Source organism: Astyanax mexicanus, chromosome 17 (assembly GCF_023375975.1).
Source record: "Astyanax mexicanus isolate ESR-SI-001 chromosome 17, AstMex3_surface, whole genome shotgun sequence".
Taxonomy (NCBI): domain Eukaryota; kingdom Metazoa; phylum Chordata; class Actinopteri; order Characiformes; family Acestrorhamphidae; genus Astyanax; species Astyanax mexicanus.
The window spans coordinates 3,090,900-3,106,156 of NC_064424.1; the positions used below are offsets into that span (position 1 = coordinate 3,090,900).

Consider the following 15,257-nt stretch of genomic DNA (forward strand, 5'->3'; position numbering starts at 1 on the left):
ATAGGCAGCGTCCTGTAGGCATTATACTGTAGGCAGTGTCCTGTAGGTATTGTCTCATAGGCATCATCACGTAGGCAGTGTCCTGTATGCAGCATCCTATAGGCATCATCCTGTAGGCAGCATCCTATAGGCATCGTCCTGTAGGCATCGTCCTGTAGGCATCATCCTGTAGGCATTGTAATGTAGGCAGTATTTTGTAGGTAGCTTCCTGTTGGCAGCCTTTTGTAAACAGCGCCTTGTGGGCATCATCCTGCAGGCATAATTCTATAGGCAGCATCCTGTAGGCATTATACTGTAGGCAGTGTCCTGTAGGCATTGTCTCATAGGCATCATCATGTATGCAGCATCCTATAGGCATCGTCCTGTAGGCATCATCCTGTAGGCATCATCCTGTAGGCATTGTCCTGTAGGGAGCCTCCTGTAGGCAGCATTTTGTAGGTAGCCTTCTGTAAGCAGCGCCTAGTGGCCATCATCCTGTAGGCATCATCCTATAGACAGCATCCTATAGGCATTGTCCTGTAGGCATCATCCTGTAGGCATTGTAATGTAGGCAGTATTTTGTAGGTAGCTTCCTGTTGGCAGCCTTTTGTAAGCAGCGCCTTGTGGGCATCATCCTGCAGGCATAATTCTATAGGCAGCATCCTGTAGGCAGTGTCCTGTAGGCATTGTCTCATAGGCATCATCATGTATGCAGCATCCTATAGGCATCGTCCTGTAGGCATCATCCTGTAGGCATCATCCTGTAGGCATTGTCCTGTAGGGAGCCTCCTGTAGGCAGCATTTTGTAGGTAGCCTTCTGTAAGCAGCGCCTAGTGGCCATCATCCTGTAGGCATCATCCTATAGGCAGCATCCTGTAGGCATTATACTGTAGGCAGTGTCCTGTAGGCATTGTCTCATAGGCATCATCATGTAGGCAGTGTCCTGTATGCAACATCCTATAGGCATCGTCCTGTAGGCAGCGTCCTGTAGGCAGCAACCTGTAGACATCGTCCTGTAGGCATTGTAATGTAGGCAGCATTTTGTAGGTAGCTTCCGGCTGGCAGCCTTTTGTAAGCAGCGCCTTGTGGGCATCATCCTGTAGGCATCATTCTATAGGCAGCATCCTGTAGGCATTATACTGTAGGCAGTGTCCTGTAGGCATTGTCTCATAGGCATCATCATGTATGCAGCATCCTGTAGGCATCATCCTGTAGGCATCATCCTGTAGGCATTGTCCTGTAGGGAGCCTCCTGTAGGCAACATTTTGTAGGTAGCCTTCTGTAAGCAGCGCCTAGTGGCCATCATCCTGTAGGCATCATCCTATAGGCAGCATCCTGTAGGCATTATAGTACTGTAGGCAGTGTCCTGTAGGCATTGTCTCATAGGCATCATCACGTAGGCAGTGTCCTGTATGCAACATCCTATAGGCATCGTCCTGTAGGCAGCAACCTGTAGACATCGTCCTGTAGGCATTGTAATGTAGGCAGCATTTTGTAGGTAGCTTCCGGCTGGCAGCCTTTTGTAAGCAGCGCCTTGTGGGCATCATCCTGTAGGCATCATTCTATAGGCAGCATCCTGTAGGCATTATACTGTAGGCAGTGTCCTGTAGGCATTGTCTCATAGGCATCATCATGTATGCAGCATCCTATAGGCATCGTCCTGTAGGCATCATCCTGTAGGCATCATCCTGTAGGCATTGTCCTGTAGGGAGCCTCCTGTAGGCAGCATTTTGTAGGTAGCCTTCTGTAAGCAGCGCCTAGTGGCCATCATCCTGTAGGCATCATCCTGTAGGCAGCATCCTATAGGCATCGTCCTGTAGGCATCATCCTGTAGGCATTGTAATGTAGGCAGTATTTTGTAGGTAGCTTCCTGTTGGCAGCCTTTTGTAAGCAGCGCCTTGTGGGCATCATCCTGCAGGCATAATTCTATAGGCAGCATCCTGTAGGCATTATACTGTAGGCAGTGTCCTGTAGGCATTGTCTCATAGGCATCATCATGTATGCAGCATCCTATAGGCATCGTCCTGTAGGCATCATCCTGTAGGCATCATCCTGTAGGCATTGTCCTGTAGGGAGCCTCCTGTAGGCAGCATTTTGTAGGTAGCCTTCTGTAAGCAGCGCCTAGTGGCCATCATCCTGTAGGCATCATCCTATAGGCAGCATCCTGTAGGCATCATCATGTAGGCAGTGTCCTGTATGCAACATCCTATAGGCATCGTCCTGTAGGCAGCGTCCTGTATGCAGCAACCTGTAGACATCGTCCTGTAGGCATTGTAATGTAGGCAGCATTTTGTAGGTAGCTTCCGGCTGGCAGCCTTTTGTAAGCAGCGCCTTGTGGGCATCATCCTGTAGGCATCATTCTATAGGCAGCATCCTGTAGGCATTATACTGTAGGCAGTGTCCTGTAGGCATTGTTTCATAGGCATCATCACGTAGGCAGTGTCCTGTATGCAGCATCCTATAGGCATCGTCCTATGAGCAGCATAATGGAGACTTCATTCTGTAGGCAGCATCCTGTGTGCTTTGTCCTGAGGGTAGCGTTCTGTATGCAGCCTTCTGTGAGCAGTGTCCCATACGCATGATCCTATAGGCATCATCCCGTAAGCATCATTCCATAGGCATCATTCCATAGGCATCATTTCGTAGGCATCATCCTGTAGGCATTGTCCTGTATGCATTGTCCCATAGGTATTGACCCATAGGCATCATCCTGTAGGCAATGTCCTGTGGGCATTGTCCTATAGTCAGTGTCCTGTAGGCATTGTCCTGTATGCATCGCCCCATAGGCATCAACCAGTAGAGACCATCTTGTAGGCAGGATTCTGTAGTCATCGTCCTGTAGGCAGCATCCAGTAAGCATTATACTGTGGGCAGTGTCCTGTATGCAGCATCCTATAGGCATCGTCCTATGGGCAGCATCATGTAGGCATCATCCTGTATGCAGCCTCTTGTAGGCAGTGTCCTGTAGGATTCATATTGTGGGTATTGTCCTGTAGGCACCGTCCTGTGGGTAGCATTCTGAAGGCATCATCCTGTAGGCAGCCTCTTGTAGGCAGTGTCCTGTAGGAATCGTATTGTAGGTATTGTCCTGTAGTCATCATCCTGTAGGCAGCATCCAGTAAGCATTATACTGTGGGCAGCGTCCTGTATGCAGCATCCTATAGGCATCGTCCTATGGGCAGCATCCTGTAGGCACCATCTTGTAGGCAGGATTCTGTAGTCATCGTCCTGTAGGCAGCATCCAGTAAGCATTATACTGTGGGCAGCGTCCTGTAGGCATCATCCTGTAGGCAGCCTCTTGTAGGCAGTGTCCTGTAGGAATCGTATTGTGGGCATCGTCCAGTGGGTAGCATCCTGTAGGCATCATTCTGCAGGCAGCATCCTGTTGACAGCTTCCTGTATGCATCATTCTGTGTGCAGCTTCCTGAGGACATTGTCCTGTAGTCAGCGTCCTGTAGTCATCGTCCTGTAGGCCTTGAGTATTGAGAACAGGGGGAAGATAAGGGGGAGAATAATAAAGTACACAGAGGAACAGATACAGAACTACAGTCTGTAATTATTATACAACTGCAGAGTTTTTCTATATAAACAGTGGAGCTGAAGTTGATGTTGGTTTTGAAATAAGGAAATAGGAAAGAGGAAATGTGACGTTAAATGTAGAAAATAAGTCCTGCTGTTTCTCTGTTTCATTAGCGCACTATTCATCCTAATAAACAGCCGCATAAATTAATCTAATCAGCACTGAAAACACAGAGCTACTGGTGAGTCACACTGACTGACAAATTACTTTGACTTTAGTGCAGTTTTGGAACATCTCGCCTGATTGACGCTCAGTTTAGATGATAGATGATGGATGATGCATGATGGCAGGATGAGTCATTCTGTTGAAGAGGGAAATTAACAATATATAATAAATACGTTTACTTAACTTTTAAAAACCTTCAGATGACCGTCAGCAGCGGCAGAGTCTGGCTTTTTTAAGGCACTCACTGCATGACATCACAGCTAATCCACTGGTGCCACTTCTCCATTAGAGTAGCAGATACTTAACTGTGCACTTCATCATGTAGGAGAACATTAACTCTATACTGTTCTGCATCACTCTATATTTACTCTACTTTGAGGCGCTGTCTAATTGGGTGGTATAGAAGGCACTTCATAACGGCACCCTTTACTACTGGAAGAGCAGAAGGGCACTCAAATATGGCACTCATTAAGACACTTAAAGATGTATGTTAGCTAGAACGCATTCATTATTGCACCTTTTTGAAATACAGCAGTCACTATGAAATTAGGATTCATGGCTCCTCCCACCTCGGCTTGCGACCGCCCAATCCAGAGCCATGGAGGGAACGGCACAGTGCTGTTAGCCAATCGGAGGCGAGATGTTTGCATTTCATGAGTATGTTTCATTCTTCTGTCGAACTAAAACAGCCTGAAACAGAAGCACCGGAGCACTTTCCTCAAAAAAACTGCCTCACAGGGCATTCAACTATACTAGAGACCACCGCAAAATTAATGCAAAAAAAAAAAAAAAAACACGCAAAATGAGACATTTAAAGTTTCTTAATCAAAAGGCATATCATCATATTAATTTGTTGCAATTTATTGCAATCACTATTCCCCACAAGTAGGAAATAGGGCATTTTGTTTCTCTCTAGAGGGCAGAGTGAGGTAGAATGATGTATGTGTGAGGTAGAGCAAGAAAGAGTAAGGTAAAGTGAGGTAGAACAAGGTAGAATAAGAAAGATTGGGAGGTAAAGTGGGGCAGAGTGAGATAGAATGAGGTAAAGCAAGGTAGAGTGAGGTAAATCAAAGCAGGTGTAGAGTATGGTGTAGAGCAAGGGGAGTGAGTTAGAGTGGATAAAGTGAGGTAGAACGAGTGAGAGCCATGTAGAGTGTGAGGTAAAGCATGGAAGAATAAGGTAGAGTGAGGTAGAACAAGGTAGAGTGTGAGGTAGAGCCGGACGGAATGAGATAGTGTGAGGTAGAGCAATTTAGGGTGAGGTGGAGCAAAGGAAGAGTAAGGTAGAGCAAGGTAGAGGTACAGTAGATGGAGTGAGGTAAAACGCATAGAACAAGGTAGATGGTGAGGTAAAGTGGGGCAGAGCAAGGTTGAAGGTAGAGTTTGGTAGAACAAAGTACAGTGAGGTACAGCAGAGTGAGGTAGAACAAGGTAGAACAATGTCGATTTTGAGGTAAAGCGGGGTAGAGTGAGGTAAAGCAAGGTAGAGTGAGGTAGAGCATGGTAGAGCGGGACAGAATGAGGTAGACCAAGGTAGAGTGTGAGGTAAAGCAATTTAGGGTGAGGTGGAGCATGGTAGAGCGGGACAGAATGAGGTAGACCAAGGTAGAGTGTGAGGTAAAGCAATTTAGGGTGAGGTGGAGCAAGGAAGAGCCAGGTGTAAAATGTGATGTAGAGCAAGGGGAGTGAGGTAAAGCGGATAGAGCGAGGTAGAACGAGGGAGAGCCAGGTAGAGTAAGAGGCAGAGCAATGAAGAGTAAGGAGGAGTGAGGTAGAGAGAATACAGTGAGGTAGAGTGAGGTAGAGTGAGGTAGATTGTAAGGTTGAGTGTGAGGTAGAACAAAGTACAGTGAGGTACAGCAGAGTGAGGTAGAACAAGGTAGAACAATGTCGATTTTGAGGTAAAGCGGGGTAGAGTGAGGTAAAGCAAGGTAGAGTGAGGTAGAGCATGGTAGAGCGGGACAGAATGAGGTAGACCAAGGTAGAGTGTGAGGTAAAGCAATTTAGGGTGAGGTGGAGCAAGGAAGAGCCAGGTGTAAAATGTGATGTAGAGCAAGGGGAGTGAGGTAAAGCGGATAGAGCGAGGTAGAACGAGGGAGAGCCAGGTAGAGTAAGAGGCAGAGCAATGAAGAGTAAGGAGCAGTGAGGTAGAGAGAATACAGTGAGGTAGAGTGAGGTAGAGTGAGGTAGATTGTAAGGTTGAGTGTGAGGTAAAACAATTTAAAGTGAGGTAGAGCTATGCAGAGCCATGTGTAGAATGTGATGAGCAATGGGAATGAGGTGGAGCGGATAGAGTGAGGTAGAACGAGGTACAGCAAGGAAGAGTGAGGTAGGGGGGTGGTAGAGCAAGATTACAGTGGATAGAGTGAGGCAGAACAAGGTAGAGGAAGGTAGATTATGAGGTAGAGTGGGGCAGAGCCAGGTGTAGAGTGTGATGTAGAGCAAGAGGAGTGAGGTAATGCGGATAGAGTGAGGTAGAGCAAAAGAGAGCCAGGAAGAGTGTGAGGTACAGCAGATGAAGAGAGGAAGAACAAGGTAAAGCAAGGAAGGTAGAGTGGTACAGAGTAAGGTAGAATGAGGCACATCAAGGTAGAGCAAGGTAGAGTGTGATGTAGAGCAAGGGGAGTGAGGTAGAGCAGATAGAGTGAGGTAAAACAAGGGAGAGCCAGGTAGAATGTAAGGTAGAGTGTAATGTAGAGCAGGCCAGAGTGAGGTAGAGTGAGGTACAGCAGATAGAGTGAGGAAAAACAAGGTAGAGCATGGAATAGTGAGGTAGAGGAAGGTAGACTGAGATAGAGCAGATAGAGTTAGACAGAACAGGGTAGATTGTGAGGTAAAACAAGGCAGAGTGAGGTAGTGTGAGGTAGCGTGTGAGGTAAAGCAAAGTAAAATGTGGTAGAAGGTGTAGAATGTGATGTAGATCAAGGGGAGTGAGGTAGAGCAAGGTAGAGTGAGGTAGAGCAGATAGAGTTAGACAGAACAAGGTAGATTGTGAGGTAAAACAGGGCAGAGTGAGGTAGAGCTAGGTAGAGTGAGGTTCATGAGGTAGAGTGTGAGGTAAAGCAAAGTAGAGTGAGATAGAGCAGATGGAGTTAGACAGAACATAGTAGATTGTGAGGTAAAACAAACCAGAGTGAGGTTTATAAGGTAGAGTGTGAGGTAAAGCTAAGTAGAGTGAGGTAGAGCGAGGCAGAGCCAGGTGTAGAGTGTGAGGTAAAGTAAGACAGAAAGTGAGGGAGAATGAGGTAGAACGAGGTAGAGCAAGGTAGTTTGTGAGGTAGAGTGAGGCAGAAAGTGAGGTAGAGAGTGAGGAACAGTTATGTTGAGTGAGGTAGAGGTCCACCGTGAACACTTGCACCAAACTACTTCTTATTCTGGGCAAAATTAGTGCAGCCAAACCAAGAGCTGAAAAACCTTTAAGGAGCTGAAATTAATTGAATTATATTAATTTGAATTCATTGTTTTTTACATGGATATTAAAATTTCCAGCAGTGTTATCACACGTTCTGTGTCCGTATGGTCCAGCTCTGGTTTATGTATGGTTTATGCCAGAGCGCTCTGCGGTCTGTATGGAGGTGAATGAAGATTTCAGGATCTCAGTGGTGCAGCAGAGACACAAAAACAACCCATGCTGCTCTCAGCAGAGCGGCTGATCTATAAGCTATTATCAGATACCCGCCCAGCAGTGCTGCCTCACCTCGCCCTGCCTGAATCTCACAACTTCCTGTTTTAGCTGAGGGTAACCTGTCTGATGGTGTTATTACTTCTGTGCACCTAATGATGCGTCCTCACCTGTTTACCCAGCATCCTCTGCTGCTGTCGGCTCTCGTTCCCGTGCCTTTTACAGGGGGATAGATACTGTTTACTAAAGAGTTTCCTGAGTCTTTGATCCCTCGACTTATCTTGTGTTCTTGTTTGTATGTGGGTCAATGATATACAGTACCAGTCAAAAGTTTGGACACCTCTTCTTATTCAGTAGATTATAGTATACTAATAGCATTATTATGCTATAGTGCACTAAAGTGTTCTTGTAGCCACATTATTATTAATCAGTATATTTAAAGAGTGCTAAAATGTATAAAATGTATAAAACTAGTACAAAAATCTTACTTAAATAGTTTTTAATTAGGTTTACTTAACTGTACTAAAATGGAACTATTTTAAATATACTGTACTTAAGTAACATCTAAACATATTTTAAGTGTTTCATGTATGTAACCCCATATTTTAAATATGTTTACAGTAAAATCATAATATTATACTATTATACACCAGGTATATTATGTACTAAGAATTGATGTTAAATATATGTGATCTATCAGATACATCAGAGTACAAATATATATGCTTCTTGTTCCTGTCTTTTTAAGTAAGTATCACATTTCAAGTATATATCTCGTTGGGTATAAAAATCTATCTATCTATCTATCTATCTATCTATCTATCTATCTATCTATCTATCTATCTATCTATCTATCTATCTATCTATCTGTCTGTCTGTCTGTCTGTCTGTCTGTCTGTCTGTCTGTCTGTCTGTCTGTCTGTCTGTCTGTCTATTTATTGGTCTGTCTATCTCTATCTATCTGTCTGTCTGTCTGTCTGTCTGTTTATTGGTCTGTCTATCTATCTATCTATCTATCTATCTATCTATCTATCTGTCTATCTGTCTGTCTGTCTGTCTGTCTATTTATTGGTCTGTCTATCTCTATCTATCTGTCTGTCTGTCTGTCTGTCTGTTTATTGGTCTGTCTATCTATCTATCTATCTATCTATCTATCTATCTATCTATCTATCTATCTATCTATCTATCTATCTATCTATCTATCTGTCTATCTGTCTATATGTCTGTCTGTCTGTCTATTGGTCTGTCTATCTATATCTATCTATATCTATCTGTCTATCTGTTTGTCTGTCTGTCTGTCTATTTATTGGTCTGTCTGTCTATCTATCTATCTATCTATCTATCTATCTATCTATCTATCTATCTATCTATCTATCTGTATGTCTGTCTGTCTGTCTGTCTGTCTGTTTGTCTGTATGTCTGTCTGTCTGTCTGTCTATTTATTGGTCTGTCTATCTGTCTATCTGTCTGTCTATCTATCTATCTGTCTGTCTGTCTGTTTGTCTGTCTATCTGTCTGTCTGTCTGTCTGCTTATTGGTCTGTCTATCTATCTATCTATCTATCTATCTATCTATCTCTATCTATCTATCTATCTATCTATCTATCTATCTATCTATCTATCTATCTATCTATCTATCTATCTGTCTATATGTCTGTCTGTCTGTCTATTGGTCTGTCTATCTATATCTATCTATATCTATCTGTCTATCTGTCTATCTGTTTGTCTGTCTGTCTGTCTATTTATTGGTCTGTCTGTCTGTCTCTCTGTCTGTCTGTCTGTCTGTCTATTTATTGGTCTGTCTGTCTGTCTGTCTATCTGTCTGGCTGTCTGTCTGTCTGTCTGTCTATCTGTCTGTCTGTCTGTCTGTCTGTTTATTGGTCTGTCTGTCTATCTATCTATCTATCTATCTATCTATCTATCTATCTATCTATCTATCTATCTATCTATCTATCTATCTATCTATCTATCTGTCTATATGTCTGTCTGTCTATTGGTCTGTCTATCTATATCTATCTGTCTATCTGTCTATCTGTTTGTCTGTCTGTCTGTCTGTCTATTTATTGGTCTGTCTGTCTGTCTGTCTGTCTGTTTGTCTGTATGTCTGTCTGTCTATTTATTGGTCTGTCTATCTGTCTATCTGTCTGTCAATCTATCTGTCTGGCTGTCTGTCTGTCTGTCTATCTATCTATCCGTCTGTCTATCTATCTATCTATCTATCTATCTATCTATCTATCTATCTATCTATCTATCTATCTATCTATCTATCTATCTATCTATCTACTGTAACAGTTGTATTTAACACACTTTGCTAAAAATTTACAAAAGTATATTTGGAAATAAGTATTTTAGAAATATATTGAATTACATTAAACTAAAAGTGTACTTATAATAGTCTATTTTTTTAAATACACTGTATTGTACTTTTTAAAAAGTATGATCAAAGTTTACTTTCAAACATTTGATGAAGCATAAAATTAATTACTTTTAATATATTTTAAGTAAGTACATAAATCTGTAAGTATATTTACAGCATACTTAGACATTTTTCAATATGTTAAAAAAAGTATAATTAAGTATATATATTTTTCACCAGGGTGTAGATTATTAATAAAGACATAGAAACGATTAAGGGACACATGGAATTACGTAGCAAACAGTAAAAAGTGTTTTTTTTTTTTTTTTTTTACTCCTTCAAGATGCTGAAAAAACTTTATTTAAAAATCTAAATAATTAAAAAAAATCTTCTCTGTGTTTAAACCTGTTTGTTTTTCTCTGTTTGCTGCTTCCAGATTGTGTACAGGGGGAATCCATATGCTGCTCATAACTCCACCGCTTATGCCACCTATGAGAGGGGGGTGGAGGTGGGCTGCTGGGGGCTCTGCATCAACGCCGTCTCATCTGCTCTTTATTCCTGTGAGTGTTAACCCTTTCATAAATACAATTAACCACATTTTAAAATTTCTAAACATGATAAAAAAGTGTAATAAATCACAAAGAATTAGTAAAAAAAACTGTTTCATTGGCTGGTTTATGGTCTCATTATAATTAGTCTTAATTAGTGTTTTGTTTATCAAAAAAATAAATATAATAAAAAGAATAAAAAGAAAATAAACTACACAATGTCCATTGTAATCAATGCAGGGTCTAAAAGGGTTTATATAAATATTATTATTATATTAATTATTATATATAAATAAATAAATAAAGCAATTGTAAATCACAATGTACTGTATCTGCAGACCCTTGAAAAGTCTTAACAAGTATAAAAAAAACTTTATCTTTACTTTATCTTAAATCTAGCATTGCCATCTTTTTATTTTATTACATATTTCATAAATTTATGTAATTTTTTTATTTTAAAAATTCAACATTTTGACACAGAATAAGCATGTTTAAACTAGAAATGTGTATAAAAATAAATATCAAAAAATCTTTACTCTTAACAAATGTATTTAATTTACTGTTAATCCATTACTAATATTTGTTCCTTAAATGGCAATATATAACCTGTATATTGGTTGATGCTACTGTGTATTAAATAAATGATAATATATTTGATTTTAAAAACTATTATAAATAATCAATCAAACCACAATATGTAGTTTAAAATTAAGTGTTGATGTGTTTGTGTGTTTAACAGACATGTGTATTGGACATTTATGGAAATACGGAACAAAGTAACATTTAATTGCCAAATAAAAGACACTTCCATATTTTATGAGACGGGTGGCAACCCTGAATAAAAAAAATTGCTACAGACAGTAAATACAGGTTTGGTTTTATTTTCACATGTTGTATTATTCAATTTTTAAATTTGATTTGCAACTTGATTCCTTTTTTTACGGCAGACTGAACTACGCGTTAATAAATAAGCATTATTATGCTTATAAAATAAACATTATTTTATTTATTTTCAGCCTATTTCTGCCTATATCAAGCTAATTTTACTGTGCAAACAGTTCCAGTTTTGTCCTTTAATTGTTTTTTTTTTTTATTTAAATCATAGAATCATAAGCCTACTATTAAAAGTATAAGCTAATTACTGTTGACTTCATATTGTGGAAGAAGTCTTAATTGTGCATCTGAGTGATATTAAAATGTCTTAAGAAGCTTTAAATATATTTTTCCCATACAGCTGATACCCTGAAACGAGTGCCACTCTTAATCAATACAAATTCTGATTACGAGAGAATAAGGGGCCTGTCATCACAAAAATTACTGTATACATCTAAATACCTGAGAGTTCCTAGAGAGAGACTCGCTCAATTATTATATATTAGTAGTGAACAGATTGGTGAGGGCTGTTTTCAGCACCGGCCCGCGTTTCGGTCCAAACGTAAGATCTATCAATAAAGAATTTCAACTGACACTTTAATTTACTTCATTTAGCCTCAATTTCTGCCTGAAACTCTGATCCATAGACCTCAGAGACATTTTATCAGGTTGCAGTTCACTGTTAGCATCCTGATGAGCCCAGAGAACTTTATCATTGTTTTTATCTGTTTGTTGTTGAAGTTCCAGAGCCCATAAAGTACCAGTCAAAAGTCTGGAAACAATGTTTTCAAAAGCTCAGTTTTAACGCTCTACTTACTAAAAAAAAGCTCAAAATGACAGTGTATGGAGCGGGTCGGGTCAGGCTCAGCCTAATCAGCTCTCCCTTCTGCCCCACCCCTAAACCCATACATCACCAAGTGCCCCTCCCCTTTCAATTTTGAGCTGAGGAAGGAGTCAGCTAAAATCAGGGCTTTTAGTGCCCTTATAATTATAGCTGTTCTGTGGTGGTTTTCCATCCTGTGAGGTCCTAAATATTAATAAAAAAGATAATAATGTGCAAAAAAGTATGCAGAGAAATGTTAATAGGTATCTTGTCGGACATCTAATCACATTTTTTTTAAAGCTTATTTGTTTTATGTGCTCATTATTTTATGTGATCGTTTTTATCTGTTTGTTGTTGAAGTTCCAGAGCCCAAAAAGTACCAGTCAAAAGTCTGGACACACCTTATTCTTATTCAGATTATGAAGAAACACATAAGGAATCATGTAGTAACTTAAAAGTGTTAAACAAACTAAAATACTCTGTGAAGAAGCTTTTAGATAAGCTCTTATCTGGGGAGCTGTTTTTAACTTTCGGTTTCTGACAATGGTAACTCTGATGAACTTATCCTGTACAACAAAGGAAACTCTCGCTCTTCCTTTCCTGGGGTGGTCCTAATGAGTGCCAGTTCCATCATTATGTATTTGATTGTATTTTGCATTGATTGTCACTACTTTACTTTAACTGACGCTCTCAAACACTTTATTAAGAGGCAAGAAATTCAAGTAATTAACTCTTGATGAGTTCAGCAGCACAGCTGTTAACTGAAAGCCTGAATTCCAGGTGACTCTACCTCATAAAACTGACTGAGAAAATGCAGCGGGATGTTCTGAACTGTGCAGTGTAGTACAATTGGAGAAAATCAGGTGCATAAAATGTAATTCTACAAAGAGTAGACTTAATAGACTTAATATTTTATATTTATATCTTGTAACATTGCAATTTTTTCTACCATGTTCTCAACATGACTGCTGATTACTGTGAATTTTGGGTCCTAATTGTTTCTTGGGTGTTACTTTATGTTATGTTATGTTATTTTATTTTATTTTATTTTTTTGTGTGTTTTCTGTATTTATATCTGTACTGCATTTAAGTGTTAAAACCCCAATAAACAGAAAAAAACAAGAGGAGCTACTTTGAACAATGTAAAATATAAAATATATTCTGGTTTGAATGACTTTAGTATTAAAGAGTTACTAAACCCTAAGCTATATACATTTTTATAAACATTTTCTAACCTTAACACTTTTATTGTGGTAATTTCTGCCTCTGCAGCTCCTCTCAGGTTCAGCTGTGTTAACTGTAGATGCGGATAATGTTTCCATGTACTTTGGTATATGGTATATCACAATGTTTTCAAAAGCTCAGTTTTAATGCTCTACTTACTAAAAAAATGTGGGGTTTAAATCGGGCTCTAGCTCAAAATGGCAGCTCTCCCTCTTGCCCCACCCCTAAACCCATACATCACCAAGTGCCCCTTCTCTTTCAAATTTGAGCTGAGAGTGGAGTCAGCTGAAATCAGGGTGTTTAGTAAGTCCCTTTATGTAATAATAGCTGTTCTGTGGTGGTTTTCCATCCTAAATATTGAAGAACAGGGTGAAAAAAATACAATAATATTCAAAAAGTATGCAGAGAAATATTATTATGTATCTTATTAAACGTCTAATCAAATATTTTGTTTAAAGCTTATTTGTTTTATGTGCTCTCAGATGTACAGAGACTGCTCCTACCCTACATCGGCCTGAAGGGACTCTACTTCATGGGCTACTTTGTGTTCGGCCTGGGCACCAGCCTCATCGGCCTGTACCCAAACATCATCTCCACCCTGTCCCTCTGCAGCGTCTTCGGCGTGATGTCCAGCACCCTCTACACCATCCCCTTCAACCTCATCTCAGAGTACCACAAGCAGGAGGAGGTCAGTATCACAGTATCACTTCCCTCCAGTCTTTTTACATTTTATATCACTGTATTATATTTCCTCTAGGAACTGTCCCTTTTTCTTTACTGAGGATAATGAGTTTTATAACGTGTGCTGATAAGTGTGTCAGCTTCAGAATAACACTCATTATACTCTACTATTATATTACATCTACTCTAATATGGACAGAATTCTAAGACACACAGTTGAATTAATCAGCTAAAAGCAATCATCCCATTGGTTTATATAGTATGACGTAAAATAGCATGAAAGAGACTCTCTGTAGCATGGTGTTACCTTGAGTTTTAGTAGGTGCTGAGCTGAAACGCAGTCTGAATGAGCTGCAATTCTTTTTAATCATGTGCTCATGTTTTATTCAAGCATGTCTTCATTGATGAAAATTGGAAAAAAAAAAATATATATATATATATATAGATATATATATATAGATACTATGGTTTATAATACTTCTGTAGAAGAAACATCATGAGACCAATTTAAGTACTTTAAGTTCATGAATCAGATATGTTTTATTTCAGTGCCTGCCAAAAAGTTACTCCATCCTTTTGCCATCTCCACCCTGATTGGTTTATTTCATGTTACTCCCAAAACACACCCATCTCTATTTAAGAGAAACAGTATGTGCCTTTTGCACATTTAAGTCTTTACTATAGCAGTGACACACTGACGCGCCTAAAGCTTTTTTATGACTTTTAGTAGTTTTTGGTCTTATTTTGGGGTTTGTTTTAGCTGTTCTTGTACCTAACTTTTATAGTTTTGTTTTAGTTATTGCTTATTAATTTTGTACTCCTTTATGTACCAGTACTTTGTATTATTTATTGTATTATTAATATCTGTAATTGCATTCTTATCCTTTTTTATTACATATCCTTTTTTTTATTTTCTTACCTATGACTTTATGATTCCTACTAAATTCTTATTATCTCACTTGTTTTATATCTTATCTTATCAAAATGCTGGGTCTTTTTTTAGTACATGTCTTTTGCGCAAAGCCATAGAAGGTGTACTTTTCCCGTCGTTACCAAAGCAAAGACACACTGACACCCTAAATCAAGCTGCACGGTGCACAGCTGACGGCTTGCCAAACGATTGCTGTAATAGGGCACATTATTAAAATGCTTTATGGCTACAAATTGCACCTAAAAAGCGTAAATCATAGATATAAATTCTGGCTACGAATTGCGCCTAAAAAGTGAGAATTGTAGATAAAAATTGAGGCTACAAATTGCGTCTAAAAAGCAAAAATTGTAGATAAAACAAGTCGTAGGACCTGGTCCTAGAACAAGCACTTTAGTTCATGAGCCAGATGTGTTTTGATGTCAGCGCCTTTCAGAAATTTCCCTCCATGCTTTTGTCATCTCCACCCTGACGATACT

The 15,257-nt window shown here is 39.6% G+C and overlaps 2 protein-coding genes across 2 annotated transcripts in view; both read left to right on the top strand.

Moving 5' to 3' along the window:
- Positions 1-15,257, top strand: part of hpse (heparanase) — a 221,766-nt gene that overhangs the window by 170,589 nt on the left and 35,920 nt on the right. The gene's annotated exons all lie outside the window — the stretch shown is intronic.
- The window catches only part of slc45a2 (solute carrier family 45 member 2), a 68,353-nt gene that overhangs the window by 36,624 nt on the left and 16,472 nt on the right, over positions 1-15,257 (top strand). The window contains exons 5-6 of the mRNA XM_022666534.2: positions 10,138-10,261; positions 13,652-13,857. Of these exons, the coding sequence (XP_022522255.2) occupies positions 10,138-10,261; positions 13,652-13,857 (330 nt within the window). The remainder of the gene's footprint in view (positions 1-10,137; positions 10,262-13,651; positions 13,858-15,257) is intronic.